The sequence below is a fragment of the Lithobates pipiens genome, unplaced genomic scaffold (assembly GCF_037356315.1).
Source record: "Lithobates pipiens isolate NorthernLeopardFrog02 unplaced genomic scaffold, aLitPip1_a1.2 Scaffold_23, whole genome shotgun sequence".
Classification (NCBI taxonomy): Eukaryota; Metazoa; Chordata; class Amphibia; order Anura; family Ranidae; genus Lithobates; species Lithobates pipiens.
This window is the reverse complement of record NW_027507785.1, coordinates 81,057,556-81,085,170: the sequence shown is the minus strand read 5'-3', so window position 1 is coordinate 81,085,170 and position 27,615 is coordinate 81,057,556. Positions and strand designations below refer to the sequence as shown.

The window sequence follows — 27,615 nt, the reverse complement described above, 5'->3', positions numbered from 1 at the left end:
AACACACAGGGATTTCTTCAGAATAACAAAAGGTAGGAATCTGCAAAGTTTGTTAAAAACCTTGTAATGTACATAGACCACCCAGAGGGAAATGTGTTTTTTTTTTCTCAACAAAAGTAGAGTTACTCTTTAAGGATAGTGATCATATGAAGCCATTTATTATCACATACGTGTTCTGGATCTTTTTTAAATCATAATGATAACAGAAATTATGCAAATGGCCCTGATCAAAAGTTTACATACCCTGCAATGTTTGGCTTTGGTACAGACACACAAGGTGACACACACAGGTTAAAATTGCAATTAAAGGTTAATTTCCCACATCTGTGGCTTTTTAATTTGCAATTAGTGAATAAATAGTCAATTCGTTTGTTAGCTCTCACGTGGATGCACTGTGCAGGCTAGATACTGGGTATTGGGGAGCAGAAAAGAACTCTCAAAGACCAACGTAACAAGATAATGGAACTTTTTAAAAAGATGGAAAAAGATTTAAAAAGATATCCAAAGCCTTGAATATGCCAGTCAGTACTGTTCACTCATTGGGAAGTGGAAAATTCGGGGATCTGATACTAAGCCAAGGTCCCAAGAAAGATTGCAGCCACAACTACCAGAAGAATTGTTTGGGATAGAAGGAAAAACCCACAGGTAACCTCTGAAGAAATACATGCTGCTCTGGAAGAAGATGGTGTGTTTTTTTAAGGAGCACAATACGACGATACTTGAACAAAAATTTGCTGCATGGTCAAGTTGCCAGAAAGATACTTTTACTGCGCCAATGCCTCCTCACCTCTCCAGCCAGCTACTGTGGGGAATGTGTCAATATGGAGAGCAGGGAAAGGGCCTGTAATTATGTCATTTACTGGCCCCTTCCTTTTTCTGAATGAATACAGTCAGTGAATGGTATTGATCACTGACTGTGTCAATTCATAACGGAAGCATATAAACTGTGTTTACTATGTTTTATTTTGTGAAGAATAGGAAGCTGCTCAGCACAGAGCACTTCCCATTCATTCACTGCCCAGTGCTGCTGAGGCTGCAGAGAAAGGGACCAGGGAATCTCTATCCTCAGTCCCTGTCTCCTGTCTCAAATGTGAAACATCAGAGGTCTGTTTAGACCCCTGATATTTCACCAAAGCCCCACAACCGTGCTCCTAAAACAATTGTAAAAAAAAATAAGAAAATATTGTAAAAAAAAAATTTGAAAAAAGTACAAAAACTACTGACATTGTCCTCTACCCTACTGACACCACCTATGCTGCCCTACTGACCCTGTGCACACACTATCTTCTTCCCTATTGCCACTGTCCGCTTGCAAGGTAGGCCAAGTTTATAGTCCGATCGTTTAAAAAAAATAAATAAAAATCAGACGGACCTAGAAATAGAACGTGTTTCAAATCTATCCGACTGACTCAATTCCGACGGACTAAAATCTGGAAAAATGTTCACCTATGTGCTGGTCCGATGGACCAAATACGACGCAAGGGAAGTTATTGGCTACTGGCTATTGAACTTCCTTGTTTACGTCATGTTCAAAATGAAAGGACTTAGTCCGTTCGTGTGTGGACAAGTCCCATCGTTTTGAAAGTCCGTCGAGAAGACCTTTGGACCTAGTCTGCCGGAAAGTCCAGTCGTGTGTACGTGGCATTAGTTTTCCTTGCTATTTAGTTAGGTCTTTGTAGTTAAAAAGAAAAGAAATGGGTATCAAACCCTAGTGACTTTTGGTTCCTTTCATGCAGTTCAGGTAGTTCTCCACCTCTCAAAGGTTGCCTACTCCTGCCTTAGGGGCATATACAGGTAATGTTTGTTTACTAAACATTCACTGGTGGTGAATCAATCGCTGTCATTTAACACTTTTTGTTTGGCCTCATTATTTTAAATAAAAAAAACAATGTGAGTTTTTTATTTTTTATTTTATTTATTCTTTTTGGGCAAAGAACAAATCTAGGATAGTTACAGGAGCGCATCCAACCCTTAAGATTCATTAAAGAGGAAGTAAACCCTAATGAGTTTAGTTCCTCTTTGATTCCCTGCAAAGGTAAAGCATAATGGACTACTATGCATCGCATAGTAGTCCATTATGTGTCACTTACCTGACACAGAAGCCAGCAAAGTCACCACTGTCCCCAGTAGTCCGGAGCATCCATCATCTCGGTGGGGCTCGCGATGACGTCGCTCCCTCGCATTGCGCACGGGAGCTGCCACTTGGGGCATATCGCCGTTGACAGACGCGCGCTCAGTGCGCCTGCGTGCCGCTGTCTACGGCGCATGCGCTGTAGACAGCGGTGCCTGTCTTTCGGCAAATATCTCCTAAACCGTGTTGGTTTAGGAGATATTTCTTGGACCTACAGGTAAGCCTTACCTGTAGGTCAATGTTGGTTGTAAGGGTTTACAACCACTTTAATAGTCCATTGTACCCTTAAACCATCAACATTTATCTTAAAGTGCTTGCAAAGGTTTTTTTTTTATTTCCAAATAAAAATAACCATCATGTTATACTCACCTGCTCTGTGCAAGGGTTTTACACAGAGCAGCCGCGACCCTTCTCTTCTGGGGTCCCCTGTCGGCGCTCCTGGCTCCTCCCCTCCATCTGGTGCTCCCACAGAAAGCCACTTCCCCTGGGGGTACTTGTGCAGGCTCGCCCCAAGTTCTGCTGCTGCGTCCATTGACACAGCTGGGCTCGGCCCCGTGATACTGTATATGATTCACCGTAGCGGGAGCCAATCAATCTGCCCAGTGATAAAAGAGACAACAGCTGGAGCACATCGCTTGGCTTGCACACATCGCTGGATCGGATGGGCTCAAGTAAGAAAAAGGGGGGGTGTCTGGGGGCAGCTGCAGAAAATAAGGTTTTTCACCTTAATGCATTCTGATCTTGAGACTTTACAATAACTTTAATTTCACCTTCTCCATTGACATTAATACTGAACTCCAGGCAGAAACTTTTCTGTAAATAAAGTGACACTAAAGTCTCCTATCACATGAGGTGGACTTTGTTTTGATCAGAAGGGAATCTGTTTGCTGATCAGAGAAGAGTGGGTGGATGACAGGTCCGTGGGCTCTCAGAGCAGACATGGACAGAGCCTCTGATCCGCCTAGACGGAGGAGGGTGGATCCCCTTCCATTTTTTTTTTTTTTATACTGAATCGGTGGTAGGCAGGTGTAAACAGACTCAAGTTTGTTTATGCCCGCTGGTCCATAGGGCTGAATGGACCATCAGGTCAGGTCAGATGTGCGGTGCAGAAAACATGTTGACGCACTGCATCTGGTATGAACAAGCCCTTGGTGCATTCCATCCAAATGGCAGCTTCATTCATTTTATACCATAATTTAGGGGAATTGAGAACTCTCACTTTCACTCATTCCTAATGGTACTCTTTTCTCCTTACAATATAGCCAATGACTTTTTATTTATTTATTTCTTCACATATCTATATTTGCTTATGTGGAAAAAGAGCAGAAAAACAGGTTCACTGTGTTATTATTTGCAAGCTTTGAAGATTAGTTCTATCACACACTGGGCTGATCTTAGCTGCCCGCTGGGTATGTCATTCTAGTAACAGCAGCAGATACACGGAAAACAGACATTCTTAAACTTGTACTTTCTGGTGTTCTTTTTGGAGATTCTCTGGAATTGCTTTGAACATTGAAGGATTTCATCTCCCAGAGACTGACACTGACGTAATTCCTCGTGTCTCTGCTCCAAGAGCTTGCTGGATTTCTCAGCTATTGTTTCAATAAGGTCATCCACCTGTAATGTAGAAGGAAATTTGTGATGTTACAAGTCCTCCAGCCAGGGCAGTATTGAGGGGTTTGGAGCAGTCTTCACTGTGAGACCCATCCCCGCTCAAGGTTTCCTTTGAAAACATGCCTGCTGGGTCCTGATTTAATATACTTGTGCCCCATGGACACATTCATTCCAATAAGAGAGCTAATCAGCCAGAGGCTGCCATGGTTACAGCCCTCCTATAGGAATGTATAGGGCTACGGTTTGCATGGGCACTAAGAAAAGGACCCAGCGGTGAAGCTTTCAGAGGAAAGACTTGCAGGGCCTGGCATGGTTGCACAGTGAAAATCACTGGAATGGTGAGGAAGGCAAGTATGTAACCAGTTGGGCTTCACTCTTTCATTTAAAGATGATGTATGTCCAGGTATGGATATTTTTACATAGTTACAGTGGTCTATCTTGGACCACTGTAACTATGCATATACCATACTTGGCCAATCCAACTAAAAGCTAGAAATCACTGAAGTAGCTACCCAATACTTCAGTTTTAAAGAATGCAAAGCATTCTTTGATTGATCTAGTTGGAGAGTGCGTTCACCAGCCAGCCTCTCCACCTCGACTAATCAGAGCATGCTTTGCATGCATTGAGAAAAGCAAAGCCTTTTCTAAAGGGTGTCAGTGCTGAATGGGCAACCTCCTGTGTTCAGTAAGCAGCAGTGCAGCCACTTAACATGGGCCCTACATGTTAGTGGAGATTACTGTAGTAGCAGTGCCTACTATAGTGATTTCCAGCTTCCAGGGAGGTTGGCCAGGTAAGGTAAATGCATCAATAAAGGATGGGCAACCCCTAGAATTTGCACATTTATGGTGTCCTACTGCAGTAGATGGAGTGGCAACCGCAGCCTGGACTCTGACCAAGCCATACCCCCAATATGTTTCACTCCGCCCCCCCGGAGCTTAGTCATGCATCCAATTCACATGACAGGAGAGTATGCCCAGCTCTCAATGGAGCCGGTTCACACATCTCCGTGGTGGCCACAGAGAGAATTGCATAGTGGTCCTGTACATCTTTGGTTCTGCTTCAGGTCCAAATTCCGGCAAAAATTCAGGCCTGATTCGTCCCTCGAACAGAACAGGGAAGCACCAGACCCCTACTGCCAGTCATGTCCGCACTAAGTGTGAACCCAGCCCGGATCCCTGATGAAGTGGTAATCTTATATCCTCCAAAATGTGTTGGCTTTTTGATGGGTTTCTGTGACAAAATAATACTCTTGGATGCCTAAACCTTAGGTTTTTTGGTGCTCTTCATCTCCCTACACCTTCTAGGATGACAAGTCAAGATGACACTAGGTACGCGCCACCCTGGAAAGTAATGATCACTAATTTTATATGTACTGTCCCTGGCAGTCCTGCCACCCAAGGCCACTGCCTGTGTTTGCAGAAATGCATCCCTGATTTTATGCATGTTATAAAGTAGGTACAACAGAGAAGCAATTGTTCCAAAAGTATTTATCCATGAATGTTATTAAAAATAATTTTACAAGAATCAAACCTATGTTGTGTGCAGCGGCCTTATCAGTGATCTACACAGCATTCACCTCTTTTGTATGGAGAAGCTGTCTGATACAAGAATTATCTGTTCAGCATTATGATTTACCTGCACCTGTAGGCCATGCACTGTATACTCAGACTGCTGTTTCACCTTGTCCACAGCCTTCTTCTTCCGTCTCATCAGCACAAAGTATCTCTTTTTAGAGGAATATGAGCCCTACACAGAGGAGAAAGAAGTTATATAATTCATTATAGCCAAACAACACATTCTAGCTGTAAAGCCCCATACACACTATCAGTTTTTCTGCTGAGTTTTTCCTTCAGGTTTACCAAAATCATGTAGTAGAAGGGCCTGCCTGATTGCATACAAATTGAAACTCCTAAGGTTTGACCTCATATTATATGGTTTTGGTAAATCTGAAGGAAAAACCCAGCAGAAAAACGGATAGTGTGTATGGGGCATAACTGTGTGCCAGCATAGCCACTCTGGTTTTTAAAAAAAATATTCTGTACAAGAATGTATGCCTAACCCGGAAAATAAATAATAATATTGCTTTGTGCACTGGTCCAAATCATTTGGTGGAGGGAGGGTTTTGGTGTTAGGTTGTTTTTCAGGGGTTGGGCTTGGTCCCTTAGTTCCAGTGAAGGCAACTCTAAAGCTGCTTTCACACTGCGGTGGGTGGGTGCCGCTTTACCATTGTTTTAGTGGTGCTATTCGGCCACTAGTGGGGAGGTTTTAACCCCCCCCCCGCTAGCGGCCAAAAAAGTGTTAAAACCACCCGCACAAGCGTCACTGTTTTCAATGGAAAGGGGGGCTTTAGGAGCGGTGAATACACCGCTCCTATAGCGCTGCAAAGAGGCAGCTTGCAGGGCTTTTTTGACCATCCTGCAAGTGCACCGCTCCAATGTTGGGCTTTCACATTGGAGTGAAATGAGTGGCTGTTTCAGGGCGCTTTGCAGGCGCTATTTTTAGTGCTATTGCGCCTGCAAAGTGCCTTCGTGTGACAATAGTCTTAGGCTACTTTCACAGAGTTGCTTTTCAGGCACTAAAAATAGCGCCTGTATAGTGCCTGTAAAGCGCCTCTCCTGTGCGGGCTTTCACACTGGAGCGATGCGCTTGCAGGACGGTCAAAAAAGTCCTGCAAGTCGCATCTTTGTAGCGATATAGCGCCCCTTCCCATTGAAAACAGCACCACAAACGCTTTGCGGGCAGTTTTAACCCTTTTTTGGCAGCTAGCGGGGGTTAAAACCATGCCGCTAGCGTACGAATAATTCATCTAAAACGACGGTAAAGCTGGCGCCTGCCCGCCCCAGTGTGAAAGTATCCTCAAGAGGTCAGCATACCATGACATTCTGACCAAGGTATTTTATGCTTCCAAGTTTCTGGAAACAGTTTGGAGATGGTCCCTTCCTGTTTCAACATGACTGTGCATTAGTGCGCAAAGCAGGGTCCATAAAGACATGGATGAACGAGTTTGGGGTGGAGGAACTTGACTGGCCTCCACAGAGTCCTGACCTCCACGGAGTCCTGACCTCCACAGAGAACTGACCTCAACCTGATAGAACACCTTTGGGATGAAATAGAGCGGAGACTGCGAGCCAGGCCTTCTTGTCCAACATCAGTGCCTGACCTCACAAATGTGCTACTGGAATAATGGTCAATCATTCACAGCCTTCCCAGAAGTGTTGAAGCTGTGTAGCTGCAAAGGGTAGGCCAACTCAATATTGACAGTGGCATCACTGGGGGGGGGGGGCCCAAGACCCCTCTAATATTATAGTGTGCTCCCCAAATATAACTCATTAAAATGGCTGGCGTCGAGGCTGTCCAACTGACTCGTCACTTGTCTGTCAGTCTCTGAGCCACTGCCTTAAGGAAGTTGGGGCTAGGTGACGTCACGTGACAGTCACCACTGTTGTTTATGGAAGTTGTAGTAAATAACGGCGGCTGCTGCTGCGTGCTGAAGCCCCTTGCTCCCGGTGGGTGGAGTCTGGAGAGCAGTGCAGTCAGCCTGAGATAGCTACAACTCCCAGTCCCCATGGTCGGATCTCTTGCAGCTGGACAGTGGACACACACGTGTCTGGCCTGGGCACGCTGCTGGTGGCTGCAGTACACTGTGCATGCACCAGACGTTGACCCCAGGAGACAGGAGTATCACCCACCCCCCAGGAATGGAGGCTGTGCAAGGAGGAGGACCTGTCCTGCTGAGCTCTGAGCCTGAGCTGGCACCTGCCGATTTGGCCCATAGATGAGTTGAGAGACCCAGCTGACCCCACATGATCATCCTTTCTATCCGCCCCATACACCTCATTTACACTGCCCCAGTGCCCATGGCCTGTGAATCCTGCTGGGAGCTGGCCACGGACCTGTGAGTCCTGCTGGCCAGTCATCTGTGGGTCCTACTGGCCGCTGGCCATGGCCTACAGGCCAGCAGTCAGCAGGACCCATAGACTATTGTCTGCTCCCAGCAGGGCCCACAGGTCCAGAGCCAGCTCCTAGCAGGACCTGTGGGACCTGCTGGCCACTGGGCATGCCTTGGAGAGGAAGGGGGCGAGTTCAGGAGGCGGGACTTCATATGACACTGACCACCGGGTAAATGGGAGATCCCCGCTCTGTGTAATCAGCGCTCGCCCCACCTTTTCCCTACCCTCTCTCTAATCACCATGCACTGGTGAGAGTGCATTGATGGGCACTGGTGTGAGGCTTCTTTGATTGTCACTGGTGAGGCTGTTTTGATGAGCACTGATAAGCCTGCATTGAAGGGCACCAGTGAGGCAGCAAAGATGGGCACTGGTGAGGCTGCATTGATTGGGCAGTGGTGAGGCTGCATTGGTGGGCACTGGTGAGGCTGCTTTGATGAGCGCTGATCAGCCTGCATTGAAGGGCACCGGTGAGGCTGCAAAGATGGGCACTGGCGAGGCTGTATTGATGACCTCCGGAGTGCATTCTATTCTTGGAATAAATATATATATATATATATATATATATATATAATTGCGTTTTATGGTTGGCCCTCTACTTTTGTCTCTGTCCCCCCATGTGCCCCCCTTAATATGAAAGCTGGAGACGCCACTGATATTGAACTCTACAGACTAAGACTGGGATGCCATTAAAGTTTGTGTGCGTGTAAAGGCAGACATCCAATACTCTTAACAATATAGTGTAGATTGACTGGAAAATAGATATCAGTATGGCATAGGAAATCCAGGAATCCTGTCTTTGAGCATATAATTATATGTTCTATCACCCTTTAGAGATCTCAGGTTGTCAGGTCCAGTTTGACGATCCTGCAATAATAATCATGCGGGAATCTATGTAGACAACTCTCCTCTTACAGTTTGCAGTAGAGAGCTTGTCAACCAAGGTGGCAAACCACCTACATGTAAGATTACTCATCTGTCTAAAGCAGGTTGTGGAGACATCACCCCACTGTTTGACCGCTGTTGTATTGTGTCCCAATACTTTTGGTAATATAGTGTATGTGCACACTGGGCATCATAAAGCTTTAGCCCTATATTTCTCTACCTGGGACAAAAAACTATTTAACTTGCACCACTGGTTGTCGTATTTTATAAGCTACTTATAGATGATGCATTGGGTTAAAAAAAAAAAAAATACACATTTATAAAGCAGTACCACTTGTAACCACAAGATGGCAGTGCAATATCACTCATGTCACATTGATGCATCCCCTAGGTCTGAAGATGATCATTTTGTATACTTGCAGATTATGAAAAAATTGGGTGTAAAAGAAACATTAGGTGAGCCAACCAGTCTGTGGACATCTTTAATAAAGCAGAGCCACACAATATGGAGAGGCATTACATATAAAATAATGCCGCTGAAAGTAGACACCGGCCCCATATTGCAATTTAGACATAGAAGCATATTAGTCGTTTTGGTGAGTACACAGGCATTTCTCATTTTAGCACAAGGGTTGTATATTACTATTAGTGGTATATTAATTATGGGCTTTCCCATTTAAAAGATGCTTAACGCATACACTGCTATTGAAAGTGCTAAAAACAAAAAAGGTGATTCTGATATGAGGTTGCTGCTGGGTCACATGACCCCATGCCAAAGCATTAGTCATGTGATCTCAGCCAGAGGATCTTGCGGGACTAATGTTCATGCTGAGCCAGTCCCTTAGTGTTTCTGTTTAAACGGTGAACACATGATCACCACGTTGTCCATATGACTCTATAACCTATAACCTCTATATACCATATTTTTATTTTCTCAAATTATATATCTATATTTTTAAACTCTTTTTTTTTTATTGATGAATGTATATTACAATAACACATTCAACATGAGCACCATAGCATATAAAGTACAATAAAACTGACATGTAGCAAGTTGTTGGAAAATACAGCTACAGCTTTGGTAGTTTGGATCACAAAATAAAAAAAGAAAACATAAAATATTTCACAACTACCCCCCTGGGCATATGAAATCCTCATTAGAGAGAACTGGTTTCTGATAATTACTATAACTTACCCCTGAGTCAGTGGACCAAGTAATGCATGCTTTCTTAATTACTGGAAATAGTAAGGGTAGATGAACACCATACATCCCAATTTCTATTATATTTCTTAGGGTAACCTCTATCTTCATATACAAGTTTTTTCATATGGCAATATTTGATTAACCATCTTTATCCACGAACGAACCGATGGAGGGTTGGGTTAAATCCACTTGAGTGCAATTGCCTTCCTAGCCATAAACAGGGTCTCTTCAGTAGAACTCTATGATACCTCTGCCACTGTTCCTCATCCAAAATGCCCAAGAGGCATATTCTAGGAGTGCATGGTGCAGGTAAAGATAATACCGAGGCTCAAGTTATATTTTTAACACTTTCTGTCATGGCTTGCTACAATGTGAGCGTTATATATTTATAAAAATATGCATGTGAATTTTAAATCTATATTATACACTATATCGGTGTTTCTCAAACTTATTCCACCCTTTAAAATTCTGCACATCTTGATACACCCCATTCTAAAATGAAAATAATCAAACTAATAGTTTTAAATATAGCAGCAGCATTCACACACATAGGACACTCAAGATTAGAGGTGATTTATTTTTAAAAAGCAAATACACTTTTGCACACTGGTATTTAGTTGCTAGTATTCCAGCATTTCTTCTCCCTAATGCAGCTAACAGGACCCCAGTGCTGACAGAGAGGGGCACAGGGTCAGCAACCTCCTTATCAACCAAAGACGTCTGCTGTTGTTAGGTCTGCACGCAACAAAAAAAGCCTGTTGCTTTGGCCACCTACTGGCTTGTATAAAATTCTTCAGCAGTTTGGGGCAATTTTAAGGTATTTTACCAAGAAACCCTTGAAGAACCCCAGAAGGCACCACCTGGTTGAAAGAAACCAAAAGCTTGTGGACACCTAACCATCACATTTATATGAGGTTACGTTTTTGAACGCCCAATCAGAAAACCATGGGCAATCATATGGAGTTGCCCCTCTCCCTCCTTTTTTGCAGCTTCAATATCTTCCACTCTTCTGGGAATTTTTTGGAGCATGAGCATTTGTAACCATCGAGCCAAAAGAACCTTTATGGGGTCATGTACTGATATTGGATGAGAAGACCTGGTCCTCAATAGACTTTCCAATTCTTTCAAAAGGTGTTTAGTAGGGACTGAGGTCAGGGTTCTGTGCAGGACACTCAAGTTCCTACACACTCATCAAACCCTGTCTTTATGGAGCTGGCTTTGTGCAGAGGGGCACAGTCTTGTAAAACAAAAGGGTCATCCCCAAACCGATGGAAAAATATTGGAATCATATAATTGCCTACAATTTTTATGTATGCTGTGTTATTAACAGTACCCTTCACTGGAAACACCTAAACTCAATAATTTGGTGAGGTGTCTACATATTTATGGGCAATTGGTATACTTAATTTACATGCTGCATATAATAGTCTCTACAAATGTAACCTTGAGATCAAGAGTCCATTTCCACATAGACAGAAATGACTTTAAAAATTACTTTTAAATACGACTCTGGGAAACTTGACAATAATACTGTAGGTCTAGGGGACATAGAGAAGAATATCTACTTATCCAATCCTTGGCTTCTCCATGCTGCTAGATCAGTCCCTACAGCATTTTATCCCCTATGCTCTGACGATCTACGGTTCTGATGTCTCCAAGGCTGATGCATGGTCTGTAGCCATCCAATGGACATGATGATGCTGAGGGACAGTCCACTGCCAGAGCACAGGTAAGCCCTGTTTACTGGGGGAGCAGAAGATCGGGGAGGTAAAGGTGCTTTTTCTTTTCCCTATATTAAACGAGCAGGAAAACCCTTGCAGTGTGGATGCAGCCCCACCACAAGGGACAATTTCCATGTTTCACTGGAGTTGAACTTTAATAATTTGCTAACATAAGATCTTTCTTCTGGAAGGAGTTTTTTTAATTATAACAATAAATCTGGATGTTTTATAGGGGATTTCCCTTGGGGTAATGATATATTTTCAGTCTAATTGGAGTTGCTCAATCACCTTTAGAGTTGTACTTTGGGTTTTGGAAAAAGCCATTGAGAAGTGGATGAGCTGTCACTGTGTCATGATGTGTTTATAGAGAGCCCTTTGGTAACAATGGACCTTTACCTTCTGCAGGCCTGTGGGAAGTGCGGTGACAGACACACGCCTTGTCATCCTCTTGGAGCGTACGATGAGGTTGTCCGCCATGAGTTTCTTTGTCTCTGCCTCTACAACATTAACATCCAGTTGGAGAATTGCTTGCAAAGAAAAATACTCTTATAAGTTACACTGAACAGATAACAGTAGTTACATGGCAGAAGTAAAAGATACTGGGCCTCGATGTAAGGTTCAGAGTGGGACTTTTTTATACAAAAACCTTTGACAGTCCATGTAATCAGTGAGGTGCAGTAATAATAAATATCATGTAAGAAGTTCTAAAATGTACACTGTGGGTCAGCCAAAAATCAAACCATTTTTTTTCTATGAAAAAAGGTTGCTCAGAAAGTAGCAAATTTTTACAAGTATATTAAAAGTACAACTAGAGGCTTCTGTATGACAGTCTAAATGAGTATCACAACCAGTTGTTACGTGATGAACAGGCCTGATAAAAAATGACCAAAAATGTATTTTACCCTTCCTGACTGAAATAAGTCTTTCATTTGTATTTCACACACTCCCCTCCCAGACACTGCAGCTCACAGTGAGAGGGTTTCAGCAGCAGAGGTAATGTTTTCAATCCAGGAGGCAGCGGGTGAACTAGGTGTCACTAGGTGCGGGAATAACAAGCTACAGACTTGTGAATCAACAGTGACAATGCTAATAGCCACGTCCCTGGAAACATTTTTGCTGTAGTCCAAGCAGACAAAGCCTACATGAGAGTGACAACTCTGCTCTGAATTTAGGAGCAGTGCAGCATTGTTGACGCACCATCACAGGAAGCTGCATGGACTTCACTGGCAAGCTCAACAAGTATTTGTGGCACTTTGCAGGAGGACTAAGAAAACGGGACTTTTTAAACGGGAGGCCATTATCCTTTCAGAATTTGTGTTGACCTGATTGATAAAAAAAAGTTCAGACATTAAAACTGAAATTAAGAACAGCTTTGTGTAGCCTGGCTAACAGTCACCAATCAGAATTACATTTTTCAACTTTTGTTTCCAATGGGAACCTGTTTTACCTAAAAGGGAAGGTATGGCCTTTATAATTTGTTTTAGATAAACATGTAAAATAGATCAGCTTCATGTTAAAACTATATTATTATGTGTTAAATAAAAAATAAAAAAACTTTCTATTTATAATTTGTGCTAAAATATGTGTAATGGGGTAGCCATATTTGTTTACTATATATACAGGCTTCCTACTTTGCAGTGCTGCCCAGTAGTTGTGCTTTACTGACCCTTTATACAATGTAAGTCTATAAGTCAGCTGACTCACTGGAAACAGACTCCCGTATGGCTGATTCCTTAACAGTGAGTGCTCCCTATAGATGCAGATATATACAAACCTTTATCTGTAATTAAAATGTTAAGCCAGGCATAGATGGTGCAATTTTCTTTCCTGCAACCACGGGTTGCAGGAAAGAAAACTGCTTGAGTCTTCCTTCAACGCAGTCAGTGTTAATGGGGGGGATCCCTACCGCAGAGTTATTGTGTTCTTTTTCCGACTGGGAGGCGGACATCCCGGCTGGGAGAAAAAACAGTGATTATTGCTAGTGGCTATAGCTGCTGGACCAATGTAACTATGCAAAAAAACTCATACCTAAACTTCAATGTACTCTCATCTATGCATCAGTGTAACCCTTGTCCCACCCTTCATCCCTACAGTCATGAACTGTTTATGTTTTCATGAAGGACACTTCTGTCCAGCACATCTCACCTACTATAAGAATCTCACATCTGTGTTGAGGTCATCAGCCTACACTTCACTTTAACACTTTACTTAGATGACACAAATGCCTACAGAGACCTTACAGATTACAATTCCAGGTTTTACAAACAACTGACCATCTTACCAGCCTGTGATATCCTCCTCCGTGACCCTTTCTCTGTCTGTCGTGTCAGTGGCAGATGCTGGATTATTTTAGGAAGGCGATACTGTTTTGGGGATGTCATGGGTGAACAATTCTGAGAAGATGAGGCATTGTTGAGTTTCATGGATTGGGGTTCCTTTACTTTAGATTGGATGATCTTGCCCAAGAAGAACTTCACTTTATGACCGAGACCTCTCTTCTTCTGTTCTGAGGCTGTGAAAGATCCCGAGTCACTGTCACTGCTTTGTTCCTCATTTGGGACCAGGACATTTTGGTTCACTAGATTCTCAGAAACAGTTCTATGCCACCTAAATGAAAAGACAAAATGTGCCAGGGATGTCATTATTATAAGAACATTTCCTCCAGGCTCAGTCTGAGAATATAAAACTATATCAACTCGAGTTTAAATGATGTCACTAAAGTTAGCCATACACCAGTAGAAGTTTGTTCTAAAATTCCGATGTTCTGAACATTTGTTCAATTTTCTAATAGTTTGTGGAGTCAAAATGATGTTTGTTTGTGATTGTAGTAACAAGCAAAATTAAAAGTAGTTTTTTTTTTGAACAAACAAAATTGTAAGTGTGAATGTTGTCTTTTTTTCGCTTGGGGAAAATTGCACTTATTGTAATGAAACCTGTTTAATACATTTGGGATTTCAAATATCAGGTCTGGAGGGCTTTTGAACAAATCCAGTTGACCCAATGATGGCATTGGCAAGAAAGAATGTTCTAACGCACATTGTTTAGAGGTTTTGAAAAAAACGTTCAACCGAAACATTGTATAGCCAGCTTTAAGGGGGTTGTAAAGCTTCATTTTTTATTTTCTAAATAGGTTCCTTTAAGCTAGTGCATTGTTGGTTCACTTGCCGTTTCCTTCGATTTCCCTTCTAAATGTTTTTTTCCTTTGTCTGAATTTCTCATTTCCTGTTTCTCCTCAGTAAACTTCACACCATCATCCGAGCGGTGCTTAGTCAGCCAGAACAGCTTACTGAGGAGGAACAGGAAGTGAGAAATTCAGAAAAAGAAAAGAAAAAAAGAAGAAAAGAAAAAAAACATTTAGAAGGGAAATCGAAGAAAAAGGTAAGTGAATCAACAATACACTAGCATAAAGGAACCTATTTATAAAACAAAAAAATGAACCTTTAAAACCCCTTTAAAGTGGTATTAAACCCAAAAGCAAGCATTTATTATATTGCAGCTTGCCAATTCTTAGATCTAATGGCTGTATTAGTTTTCTTTTTTTAAGCTTTCTTTCTTTTATTTTTCCCTGATGATCAACCCTGCAAATCTGTTTTTCAAAAGAACAAGCTCTAGCAGAATGTATCAGTTTACACAAATAAGAAAAATCACTTAACACTAGTAGGGGTGATTAAAATAATCAGCTTTTATTTATCCATGCAAAACATTTATCCCAAAGGGAAAAAATACTGTTTGCTGTAACTAATTATAAAGTATGGGCCAGAATTTGGCTTCCATATGTTAGTGTATCTAAGTTTGCTAATATGTTTAACACTCCCTCCCCCCACCCCCAGACTGAAAATTGTGCTGTCCACTGTGCATCCTATCTCATTCCTCCAGAGTTGTGTCTCACTAATGCCTAGAAAGTGTCAGAGCTTTGCTCAGTCACAACAGCCCAGCATTCAGATAGAGTGAAGGCACTGAAAGCTGCTGCAGACACTTCTAGGTACTTACCTTTTTTTGTTAAAGGAAAAACATTACTATAACCCTGTTGCTGGCCATTTTATGATGAATTCCTAGTAGTAAGTAATAAAATTAGTAAAAAAAACAATATATTTTTATTCACATCATAATTCATTAAAACAGCATATTAAAAGTAATTTGTGGCTCGTGGTAACCAATAATACATTATTGATTCCTCATTTAAAAAATAATTGTTCTCTAATATAAAAGTATATATATGCATCTTATAAAAATGAAATCTTTTAAGGAGGGGAAGTAAAAATAAAAAAATAAAAATAATATGGTTGCATAAGTGTGCACACCCTCTTATAACTGGAGTTGTAGCTGTGTTCAGAATTAAGCAATCACATTCAAACTCATATTAAATAGGAGTCAGTACACACCTGCCATCATATAATGTACCTCTGATTAACCCCAAATAAAGTTAAGGTGTTCTAATAGGTCTTTCCTGACATTTTCTTAGTCGCATCGTACAGCAAAAGCCATGGTCCGCAGAGAGCTTCCAAAGCATCAGAAGGATCTCATTGCTAAAAGGGATCAGTCAGGAGAAGGGTACAAAAGAATTTCCAAGGCATTTGTTATACCATAGAACGCAGCGCAGACAGTCACCATCAAATGGAGAGAATATGGCACAACAAGTGACATTACCAAGAACTGGACATTTCTCCAAAACTGATAAAAGGAAGAAAAGAAAACTGGTCAGGGTGGCTGCCAAGAGGCCTACAGCATATTAACCACTACAATACAGGGCACTTTCGCCCCCTTCCTTCCCAGCCCAATTTTCAGCTTTCATCGCTCTAGCACTTTCAGTGACAATTGCGCGGTCATGCTACACTGTACCCAAATGAAATTGTTATAATTTTGTTTGCACAAATAGAGCTTTATTTTGGTGGTATTTATTCACGACTCCGTTTTTTATTTTTTGCAATATAAGCGCAAAAAAAGCGGAAATTTGGAAAAAAAGCAATATTTTCTTTTTTCTATTTTAAAAGAAATCCAATAAAATCAAATTGTGTCATAGATTTAAGCCAAAATGTATTCTGCTACATGTTTTTGGTAAAATAAATTCCGTTAAGTGTATAATAATTGGTTTGTGTGATCACGGACATATGTACGCAAATGATCATGTACATATGTGTGCAGGTGATCATGTACATATGTGTGCAGATAATCATTGGGACATGTGATTTTAGTGGGACATATGTGGGGGACATGTTTTTATTATTAGGGACATGTGTTTTTATTATTTGGGGACATGTATGTTTTGGGGGCATGTGTGTTTTGGGGACATATGTGGGGACTGTGTTTACACTGTGTTGTGTGTTGTGTGTTTACACTAGACTGATGATCAGTGAGTAAAAAGCTGTAAAAACAGCTCATACTCACTGATCATCAGCCGGCTGCAGCGATCTGCTCTCCTCTCCTCAGCGATGACTTCCGTGTGAGGAGAGGAGAGCCGATTGCCTAGCAACCGGCTGTTTGTTTACATCACATGACGGCCGTGATGTGACACGAGCACATCGGGATCGCGCCGCTGCGCGGGCACGCGCTGCCGCGATCCCGCTACTTCTGAAGGACGTTCCTGAACGTCCTATCAGGAGTAGACGGCTCCCACCCGGCCGTATATATGCATTGGCCGGGTGGGAAGTAGTTAAAGGAGCTGCAGGAATATCTGGCAAGTACTGGCTCTGTGGTACATGTGACAACAATCTCCTGTATTCTTCATATGTCTGGGCTATGGGGTAGAGTGACAAGACAGAAGCCTTTTCTTAGGAAGAAAAACATCCAAGACTGGCTAAATTTTGCAAAAACACATCCGATGTCTCCCAAAAGCATGTGGGAAAATGTGTTATGGTCTGATGAAACCAAGGTTGAACCTTTTTGGCCATATTTCCAAAATAAATGTTTGGTGCAAAAACAACACTGCACATCACCAAAAGAACACTATACCCACAGTGAAACATAGTGGTGGTAGCATCATGTTTTGGGGCTGTTTTTTTTTTCAGCTGGAACAGGGGCCTTAGTCAAGGTAGAGAGAATTATGAACAGTTCCAAATACCAGTCAATATTGGCACAAAACCTTCAGGCTTTTTCTAGAAAGCTGAACATGAAGAGGAACTTTATCTTTCAGCATGCCAATGACCCAAAGCATACATCCAAATCAACAAAGCAATGGCTTCACAGAAGAAGATTAACGTTTTGGAATGGCCCAGCCAGAGCCCAGACCTGAATCAGATTGAAAATCTGTGGGGTGACCTGAAGAAGGCTGTGCATAGGAGATGCCTTCACAATCTGACAGATTTGGAGTGTTTTTGCAAAGAAAAGTGGGCAAATTTTGCCACGTCAATATGTGTCATGCTGACAGACTCATACCCAAAAAGACCGAGTGCTGTAATAAAATCAAAAGTTGCTTCGACAAAGTATTAGTTTAAGGGTGTACCCACTTATGTAACCATATTTTTTATTTTTACTTTCCTCCACTTAAAAGATTTCAGTTGGTTGTTCAACTGAGTTGTACAGTTTATAAATAATTATAAATGAATTAATTGATAAATTTAATTAATAAATAATTATAAATTAATTATAAATAATGAATTAATTATACAGTAATATAGGTTTAATATAATGTGAATACATTTTTATATATATTTTTTTACTACTCAGACGTTGTGGGGTACCTTAAAAGTCCACTCTTTATATTTTTTTGGTAACCAGACAATATATCTGCAGATTTAACTATTTTCAATCAGATTCCAATCAAAAAAGTAGGTTTAAAGCAATTCACCGCCAAGTTTATATATTTATATTGCCTAACAATATATTCCTTAAAGCGGTTCTTCACCCTAAAGGGGAAGTTCCGCTAATCTGATCCCTCCCCCCCTCTGGTGCCACAATCAGCACCTTTCAGGGGGGAGGGGGGTGCAGTTACCTGGATAATCCAGGTAACTGCACCCACTTCCGGCCAGACCGCCGCAGACCCCCGCAGATGCCCCGCCCCCCCCGTTGTGTTCTGGGAAACACACAGTTCCCAGAGACACAGCGGTTGACCATAAGAGACGCGCAGCGCGACTCGCGCATGCGCAGTAGGGAACCGGGCAGTGAAGCCGTCATGCTTCACTTCCCGATTCCCTGACAGAGGATGGCGGCGGTGGCAGCAACGAGACGAGCGATCGCTCGTCATCTGCCGACATCGCTGGACCCTGGGACAGGTAAGTGTGATTTTATTAAAAGTCAGCAGCTGCAATATTAGAAGCTGCTGGCTTTTAATATTTTTTTTTTAGGTGCAGTTCCTCTTTAAATAGGCTTTTCTTGGGTGAAAAAAAGCAATGGCTGGTATTTTGTGGTTCACTTTAAGAGACAAGCTGTGCTATCTTACAAAGGAAGAAGAGTGGTCACAGGATTTTTCAGACCACAAATAGAGGGGGTGAATCCTGTCTGGTCACAGAAAACCGAAAACAAACAAAACAGACTAGTCAAAATTGTAAATCTTTACAGGCAAAAACCAGCACTGGGTGATCTATCAGCGACAGAACAAAGGCTTCAAAAATGTGTAATTATATCAGTGAAATACCGCAAGATATTTATAGCAGCACATGTAAAATCAACTCTAAATCCAGCTTTGACTGTTAGCCCTTGTACACACGGTCAGACATTTCAACAACAAAATCCGTTGGATTTTGTCCAACGGATTTTGTCCGAAAACTGGTGTTGCATACACACGGTCGGACAAAGTTGTCAGAAAATCCGATCGTTCGTAACGTGATGACGTTATTTACGACGGGACTACGTTCAGGCTAGTAGCCAATAGCTTTGGTCTAGGAATTTGATCTGAGCATGCGTGGCACTTTGTCCGATCGGAATTCTCTACAAACGATCGGACAAAGTCCGATCGGATCATGTTGCTGGAAAATTTTATAGCCCAGCTCTAAAACTTTGTCGGTCGGATATTCCGACGGAACCAGTCCGATGGAGCCCACACACAGTCGGATTATCTGACAACACGGTCCAATCGGACATTTTCCGTTGGAATGTCCGACCGTGTGTACAAGGGCTTACAGCTTGACTGCACTCATTTTAGGCTGAATGGTTAAAAAAAAAAAAAAAAGTTCTAATATAAGAAAAAATTAATTGAAGGAAAAAAATACAAAGTGTGTGGCCATCTTTATGCACTAGATGCTTATTATCCGCTTACATATAGCTGATTCACTGAAATCTCAAACAGTGTTATCAGCCCTGCCCAGTTCAACTCTGCGGTCCCAGGTCAGAGCAAGCTTGATTCCAAATGGCTGTGCAATTCACAAGCACAGTGATATGCCACAGGCATTGCGGGGCTTAAATTGGCACACTTTGTACACTCGTGTTGGAAGAGGCGCCCATAAGATATGTGTGGATGACACAATCTCAAAGAGACCAGCAGGCATCATGTCTTGAAGTGGAGTTTTTCACTGACTTCTTGGATGAGGACTCCCTTTGCTTTATTGCTTTATTACAGACTACTGATATGAAGCAGCTCAAGATAATAAATTGTGATCTTGTATTACCTATTTTTAAATAACATTATTTAATTACTTACTTTGGTTTAGGAGAATGGTATTTAATATCAATCCTCATAAAAACCCATGGTTTTAATGCACCTTAGTTTTTAACTTTTACATTTCTTAATGTTTTAATTCTTAATTTATCATTTCTAAAACTCCACTCTAGTAACCCCTTTAATTTCATAATTTAGAATAATAGGTTGGTCCTTTGGCCCACTATATATGTGAGGTACATATGGGATACATATGTATGTGGTGTTTACTAATACATATGTGTCCACAAGATGTTAGTGTGTAGAAAAATAAGTATAATTGTGGGTTTTAAATGTTTATGAAATCAATGTGTTTAATAATAAAATACATTTTGTAATTGTTTTATTTTATGTTAGATAGTCTGCCAATACTGCTTACGAACCATCCAGGGCCATCTTTAAGGCAGGGCAAAAGGGGAAGCTGCCCTGGGGCTTGTCATTGTTGTGGGACCCAAAGCAGCTACCGCATACTTTTAAGTATCACGGTTTAAATTCCCTTGTCCCTTGAAGTTTTAGTCCCGTGTTGAGTCCCGATATCTGAGTGTGAAGTGCTGCTACTAATGCTGCCCAGCTCAGCCCTATTGTTGTGCACAGATGACTCACCTGCAGACCCTGTGTTTACATGTAAATAACCAGCATTGATATGTAAATAGCAGCTGAAAATATATGTAAATAGCTGCGACCTGGCAGCATTCATATGTATATCATGCTCCCCTGAGGTCATATCCACCATCACCTATACTGAATGCTGCCCACTGGGAAGGTAATGGGGCACGCTTGAAAGTCCTGCCTGCCTGTGGTCTTTCAGCCTAACATCAGCCTGTTCTTCTTCTGCAAAGGTAAGCAAATTGGTGGTGATGGGGGGGGGGGGGGGATAGTGTGGGGTCTGCAGATGTAGGCAGGGAAGGAATTACAGTTTGGGGTGCACAGGTAAGCAAGGAGGGGATGTATAGAGGTAAGGAAGGTTGCTTCAAAGATGACCAGAGGAGGGAGGTAGAGTTAAAGGGGTGGAGAGTTGGAATGTAGAGGATCGGGGACGTTTGGGGTGCAGAGGTTAGCAGGGGTTTTAGGATGCAAAGGTGTACTGACAGGGTGGATAAAGATATAGGTCATGTGTAGGGCAGCCCAATTATTTCAATGGGCTGCTCTATGTGCTAGAAATGTAGAAGAAAAGAAAGTCCCTAATGTCATTAACAATTAATGGCACTGCTGTGTATCTGCTAATGGGCAGCACGTTTCTGTGGTGTCAGGTAAGCGATTTTGTATGCGTTCCCGACATACAAATGTGAACGCCGGCTAAATGTCTCAGTTATATTGGTGGTCAATCCTTTCATTTACACTAGTGGCCAGTGTGAAGGTGCCCCTTACATTAGTGGTCAGTGTAAATCCCTCCTTACATTGTTGGTTACTGTGAATGCTCCTATTACATTGGTGGTCAGTGTAAATCCCCTTTACATTGGCGGTCATTGTAAATCTTCTCATTACATTTGGGCTTGGTGTACAATCCTTTTATGCACACTAGTGGCCAGTGTTAAGGTCTCCCTCCTTACATTGGTGATTATTGCGAAACCCACAAGTGCTTTTTTTTACCACTACTATTCCTTTATATTGGCTTTTGGAATTTGCAAATGCAGCAATTTAGAAACCAGATGAAAGGTTTAACACTGGGAAACCCTTTTTGATAGATAAAAAGTACATTTTAGATCAGATCATATAGATCAGACCAAAATGAGGGACGAATGAGGAGGAATGAGGGACAGAGGGACATTGCTCCAAATCAGGGACAGTCCCTCGAAATCAGGGACAGTTTGGAGTTATGTCCATGTATGGACGACTTTACCTTCTTGGCAATGGCTGACTGCAAGGAAGAAGTGACAATAGGGTTCAAAACAGCAAGCACATGTTTTGGCAGAAAACTGGCAGTAAGAAATGCAATAAGGTAAGGAGCGTACAACTTTAGGAAGTCCACAGAAGTACTGAGATTACAGGTAAAATACCAGTAAGGAACACACTGCCCAACCAGCTACTAACCTGCATATAGCAGACATAGCATAGAAGGAATATACTGCCAGCTACACAAGGACTCGTCCCAGTAAACAAAACAAATCCATGCAAACAGGGTTACTGTGCAAGTCTAATGCCTGGTACACACAATGAGACAAATGACCGTCCATTTTTTTTTTGCATGCTAATCTTTGATCTAACCTGAAGAGTTTACTAAAGTCACGAAAAGTCTTCAAAAGCAGTATTTTTCATATGATTTTCTGATCATGTGTATAGGGCTTTTCATGTGGGTGGACCGATCGGTTCTGCAGGTCAGTTTTTCAGGAGGACCTGATCGGACCACCCATTGCCCTCTATGGAACAGCAGATGTCAACAGACGCATCCGTTCCTGTCCCCTAAAAACAGATGTTTTGATCCGTCTGGTGGATCGGATCGTATGAGAGTCAGATGAAAACAGACAGGGGGTCCGTTTACATCCGACCGCCCATAGAGGAAAGCGGGCTGTGCCCGCATTTGCTCTGCATCAGCAGAGTGAACTCGGACCTGTCATCCGCCTGGTCAGTGGGGATCGGTGAAGAGATCCCCCGCTGAGCAGGCAAATCCGCTGGTGGATTCTGCCAGTGTGAAAGGGGCCTCAAGGAGAACCATTCTTAGGAAATATTGTAACATGTACAAATTGCTACTGAGGCCATGTAGTAATTTAAAAATTGCCTTCCCAATTCAAACGGCAGCTGCTGAAATTTCCTAAGCTGTCAGAAAAGGCAGTAGGAGAAAAAACCCTAATGGGTTAACCACTGTTACAGGGGATGCCGACTTTCTAATTTCCCAAAAAAGAGAACTGTGATTCCACTAGGTCAGTGATGGCGAACCTTGGCACCCCAGATGTTTTGGAACTACATTTCCCATGATGCCCCACTACACTGCAGAGTGCATGAGCATCATGGGAAATGTAGTTCCAAAACAGCTGGGGTGCCAAGGTTCACCATCACTGCACTAGGTGGATAATGAACTAGACCCTGCCATACAGAAAGCAAGACAGGATGACACAAACAGCGATTTGTTCAGAATAGAAAGAAAAAAAGGTAGGAAACTGCACCAAACTTTGATTAAATACTGCAATATACATAGATCACCCATAGAGGACTGTCCTCTCTACTTGTTTAAAAAAAAAAAGAAAGAAAAGTGACTCTTTAAGACTAGGTTCACACCTAAGCAGGTTCGGTTAATGCGTTTCCCCAGTGCATCCTGCTGTGTGAAAAAAAAAGTCCCTGCACCTTTTCAAAAAACGCACAGGTGGAAACTGCATAGATGTGAATGTGAGCAATAGGAACTAATGTTAAATGGACTGTAGTGTGTTTATGCAAATATGCAATGCACTGCAAAATGCATAGGTGCGAACCTAGCCTAATAGCCTGTATGGAGTCTGGTCAAGTGCCTTGTGTTGACCTCTAGCCATACATACTCACATGTCCTAGACCTCTTCTGCAGGGCACATGCTGGGCACATGTTGGGCACACTCTGAACCACCTGCTGTTAGTTGGTCAACCACAGCCCTGCCAATGGCCGAGCACGCTTTCGGATATGCTCCTCATTGAATGTGTTCCATCATTACCAACCCACTGTTTGCTGGGGAATCCAAACTTATCCTGGCACCATCCCACTGATAGCTCGGAGTATGGCATCACTCAGTACCACCGATGACTGTGAACTCTGATTCTTATCTTCTGTGTGCCATTAAGCCACCCTGCTGATAGCTGGGGAATCCAGTATCATCCTTTAACTGTCCCACTGATAGCTGGGAACACTCATGACCCTGCTGTAGATCCAGGAGCTGAAATCCGTCAGTAAACCAACGAAGGTTAAAGAATGCCATCTTGATAGGTCCCATAAGGAAGACAAAAAAGGAACACAACCTCTGAATTAGGATTGCCACCTGTCGAGGATTCACCTGGACAGTCCAGGTTTTGAATCATATCTCTGGATTTGAGGCGGACTGAAACCCGGACACATTATTCAGACTGGGCTGTGGCTCCCCAAGTAACCAAGGTAGTCACACACAAATCTGTTGCTGTCTAAGCGCTGCGAGCGGCTGTCTGGGGGCAGGTTTGACATCACTGGGATACAGGGTGATGTCAGCAATAGCAATCTGGCCACACCCACTGTTTGCTACAGCACACTGATGTGAACCACATGACATGTGAAGGACTTATCCCCCCTGTCCCTTACATCCCCCTAATAAAATCTCCAATCCCTCCCCACAAAAAACGTAACAAGGTATTGGAGTAAATGGCCTTGCCGGCCTTTTATTAACAAAATTACCATAAACATAAATAAATAACATTTTAAAATAAACTTTATAATAACCTTCTCTGTACTTTTTATGGGTCTTGTAGGGGGAACACACACCACTGGTCACTGCGACAAACTTTGTATCAACTTTTAGGTCTCCAGTCGCAAACCCCTGACTGTAAGACGGTACCCAACCTTCGCAGTGACCTACCTTTTCCACCCCTTCCTGGTTAATCCCTTGCAACCGGAAGGTACCTGATACCCCAGCTGGGTAACAACCATGTTATATCTCCATATAACATACATCTCCTCCTCTTCCTCACAGACCCAAACCACTGCCACTACTGCCCCTATTAAATACACTCCACATAAGGGAGGGTGGGTGGGAATCTCTCTCCCCGCCGCTCACGACTGACGTCACTTCCTCCCCTTGCCTCCTTCCTCTCCCGGCAAACAGTTCTTCTCCTGCTGAGGCACCTCCCCTTTTCTTAAAGGAACATGCCTCAGCCTACCCCCTGACAGCGTGACTGTGCAGTCCGCACATGTCATGCTGTCCCTGCGCTGATCCTCTGCTCCGGGACTCCCTTTACTACTCTCCTTGGGGCACCCAGAAGTGTTTGGATTTGGCTTCAAGAAAAGGTTGCAACCCTTCTCTGGATCAGCCTTAAAATGTATGGCAGTTGGGTCCAATGGGGTAGGAGCGAGGGCGGAGTCTACCTAAGTGTATGCTGCCATGGAATCTCTCAAGGGCCGGTCTACACTGGAAATCGCACAGGAAAGCGATGTGCATTCTACTGTGGTTCTTATGCAGTTCTGTGCGGTGCGATTTGAGCCCATTCAGTTAGCAACTTGCGTTTGGGGTATCATTTACTTTGCAGATTGCAATAGCAGTGCATTTTGCATGCAGTGAGAAAAACGTACACGGAACATTTTGTCGCTTTAAAGTGTATGTCAACTTTTGCAGTCAAATTCGACCCCTTCCCCCCGTTTGTTATGTGTTCCCATTCACACAATATACCTAAAAACAATTTTAAAAATTCTTAGCTTTTTAGTTGTTTTTTGAATAAGGATTATACATACAGTAAGACCCTATAGGCAGTTTCTTTTATTTCGTATAGCTTGATATTATGGGACGTACTGAGGGACGGTGTACTGGCATGCAATGTACCTCCAAATCTTAGGGGGGTGTCTATACTGATGGGGGGGTCTGCACTAGGGGGGTGTCTATATTGATGGGGGTCTGCACTAAGGGGGTGTCTATACTGTGGAGGTCTGCACTAAGGGGATTCTATATTTTTGGGGGGGTCTGCACTAAGGGGGGATTCTATACTGATGGGGGGGTCTGCACTAAAGGGGGAGTGTCTGCACTAAGAGGGGGGATTCTACACTGATGGGGGTGTCTGTACTGAGGGAGGGGGTCAGTACTTAGTAAGGGGCCTGTACTGAGGGAGTCTATACTAACGGAGGGTTGTCTGTACTGAGGGAAGGGGGTCTGTACTTAGTGAGGGGGGGGTCTATACTGACAGAGAGTGGTTTGTACTGAGGGAGGGGTGGTCTGTACTTAGTGAGGGGGTCTATACTGACGGAGGGTGGTCTGTACTGAGGGAGGGGGGGTCTGTACTTAGTGGGGGGGTCTATACTGACGGAGGGCAGTCTGTACTGAGGAAGGGGGGTCTGTTCTTAGTGAGTGGGATCTATACTGTGGGAGGGGGGTCTGTACTGAAGGAGGGGGGTCTGTACTTAGCGGGGGGTCTGTACTGAGGGGGGACTATAGTTGGTGGAGGGGGGGGTGACACCAATGTTTTCCGCACCAGGTGACACCAAACCTAGTGACACCACTGCTGAGCCTTAATAGATTTAACCTTTTCTTAGGACACTGTGGGGGTTATTTACTAAAGGAAAATCTACTTTGCACTGCAAGTGCACTTAGAAGTAAAGTTGCTGTATATCTAAGGGGGACATGCAAGGAATAAAAAAAAACAGCATTTGAGCTTGCACATGGTTGAATGATAAAATCAGCAGAGCTTCCACCCATTTCAGATCTACCCCTTAGATTTAGGGCAACTGCACTTCCGAGTGCACTTGCAGTGCAAAGTGGATTTGCCTTTCGTAAATAACCCCCTGTGTATCTAGTTTACAACAGATAATGAGATTTGCCAGCACAATACAGACAGAGTTAATTATGACAAATGTATCTCCCCAGCCCAAACATCACAAAGAAGGGGTAAAGTACGTAGGATTTTTAAGCATGTAGAAGCATGTTAAGCATGTTTTATGCTAAGTGAATGGGAACATGTAACAAATATAAAATGAAGCTGTAAAAGGGTGAAATACATTTTAAGGACAGTGTAGGGTTTAGTGCTGGCAATACATACCTAGCCATGCCCTTTCTCTTTGCCTGTGGAGTATTACATTTATTCTGCTGTACAAATTTTGCTTTCTTGAGCAAGTTTAAAGATTCCGATGAGTCTGATTGACGTTCCATGATTTTGTAAATGGTTCATATCTTAGGAGGTGACACGATATCCAAAATTGTCCTCTTCAGTTCCCAGTCATTGATTTTGACTTGTCATAGTGAAATCACTTAGCTTAGTTAATAGAGACAGTTCTTGCCGGTCTGGTCTGAAGAGCGGGGGATATGTTAGTTGCTTTGACAGAGAGAAAGCTTTTCCCAAACTCTCCCCGGCTTTAGTAGTAAGTGAAAGATTCATCATTGACTTGTGAGATTCCATTGACATCTCTGACCTGTTCTTGGGATGTTGACATGTCCTTGAAACAAATCTGAATTGTAATGACAGTGAACACTGAGTTCTGTGTTTCCTAAAATGTAACCAGGACAACAGAGAAACACACAGAAATCAGAAGACCACTTTATAAGGCAGGGGTGGGGAACCTCGGCTCTCCAGCTGTTTTGAAACTACAAATCCCATCATGCCTCTGCCTCTAGCAGTCATGCTAGGGTCTTGCAATGCCTCATGGGAGTTGTAGTTTCAAAACAGCTGGAGAGCCAAGGTTCCCTACCCCTGTTATAAGGCCTGAGTTTAGTAGAGTGTAATGTAGTGTAGAGTAGTGCAGCGTAGTGTAGAGTAGTGTAGGGACTGGCCATAGAGAGATTACTTTGATGCAGTTGGTCAGCTTAACCATACCTCCCAACTTTCTGAGATGGGAATGAGGGACACCTATCAGCAAAAGTATTCAGGCATAGGACACACCCCTTAAAGGAGAATTGTACAACAAAAAACAAGATTT

At 42.7% G+C, this 27,615-nt stretch overlaps 1 protein-coding gene across 2 annotated transcripts; it reads right to left on the bottom strand.

The window, feature by feature from the left end:
• Window positions 1-134: 134 nt before the first annotated feature.
• Window positions 135-27,037, bottom strand: CUNH3orf49 (chromosome unknown C3orf49 homolog). 2 transcript variants are annotated; one of them, XM_077451942.1, is made up of 5 exons: window positions 26,742-27,037; window positions 13,785-14,110; window positions 11,900-12,030; window positions 5,382-5,492; window positions 135-3,748 (listed from the first exon to the last, which is right to left on the bottom strand). In XM_077451942.1, the coding sequence occupies exons 1-5, from the start codon at window positions 26,849-26,851 to the stop codon at window positions 3,551-3,553; spliced, it is 876 nt and encodes a 291-aa protein (XP_077308068.1). In that variant the 5' UTR covers window positions 26,852-27,037; the 3' UTR covers window positions 135-3,550. The 2 variants fall into 2 exon arrangements, with proteins under 2 accessions (XP_077308068.1, XP_077308069.1); XM_077451943.1 differs by having other exon boundaries at window positions 11,900-12,000.
• Window positions 27,038-27,615: the final 578 nt, after the last annotated feature.

Coding starts and splice junctions, on each gene's coding strand:
- CUNH3orf49 (XM_077451942.1), bottom strand. CDS start 26,851: ATGGAACGTCAATCAGACTCATCGGAATCTTTAAACTTGCTCAAGAAA. Junction 14,111..26,741: donor AAGAGAAAGGGCATGGCTAG/GTATGTATTGCC, acceptor CTTTTCATTTAG/GTGGCATAGAACTGTTTCTG. Junction 5,493..11,899: donor TTCCCACAGGCCTGCAGAAG/GTAAAGGTCCAT, acceptor TCCTCTGTGTAG/GGCTCATATTCCTCTAAAAA.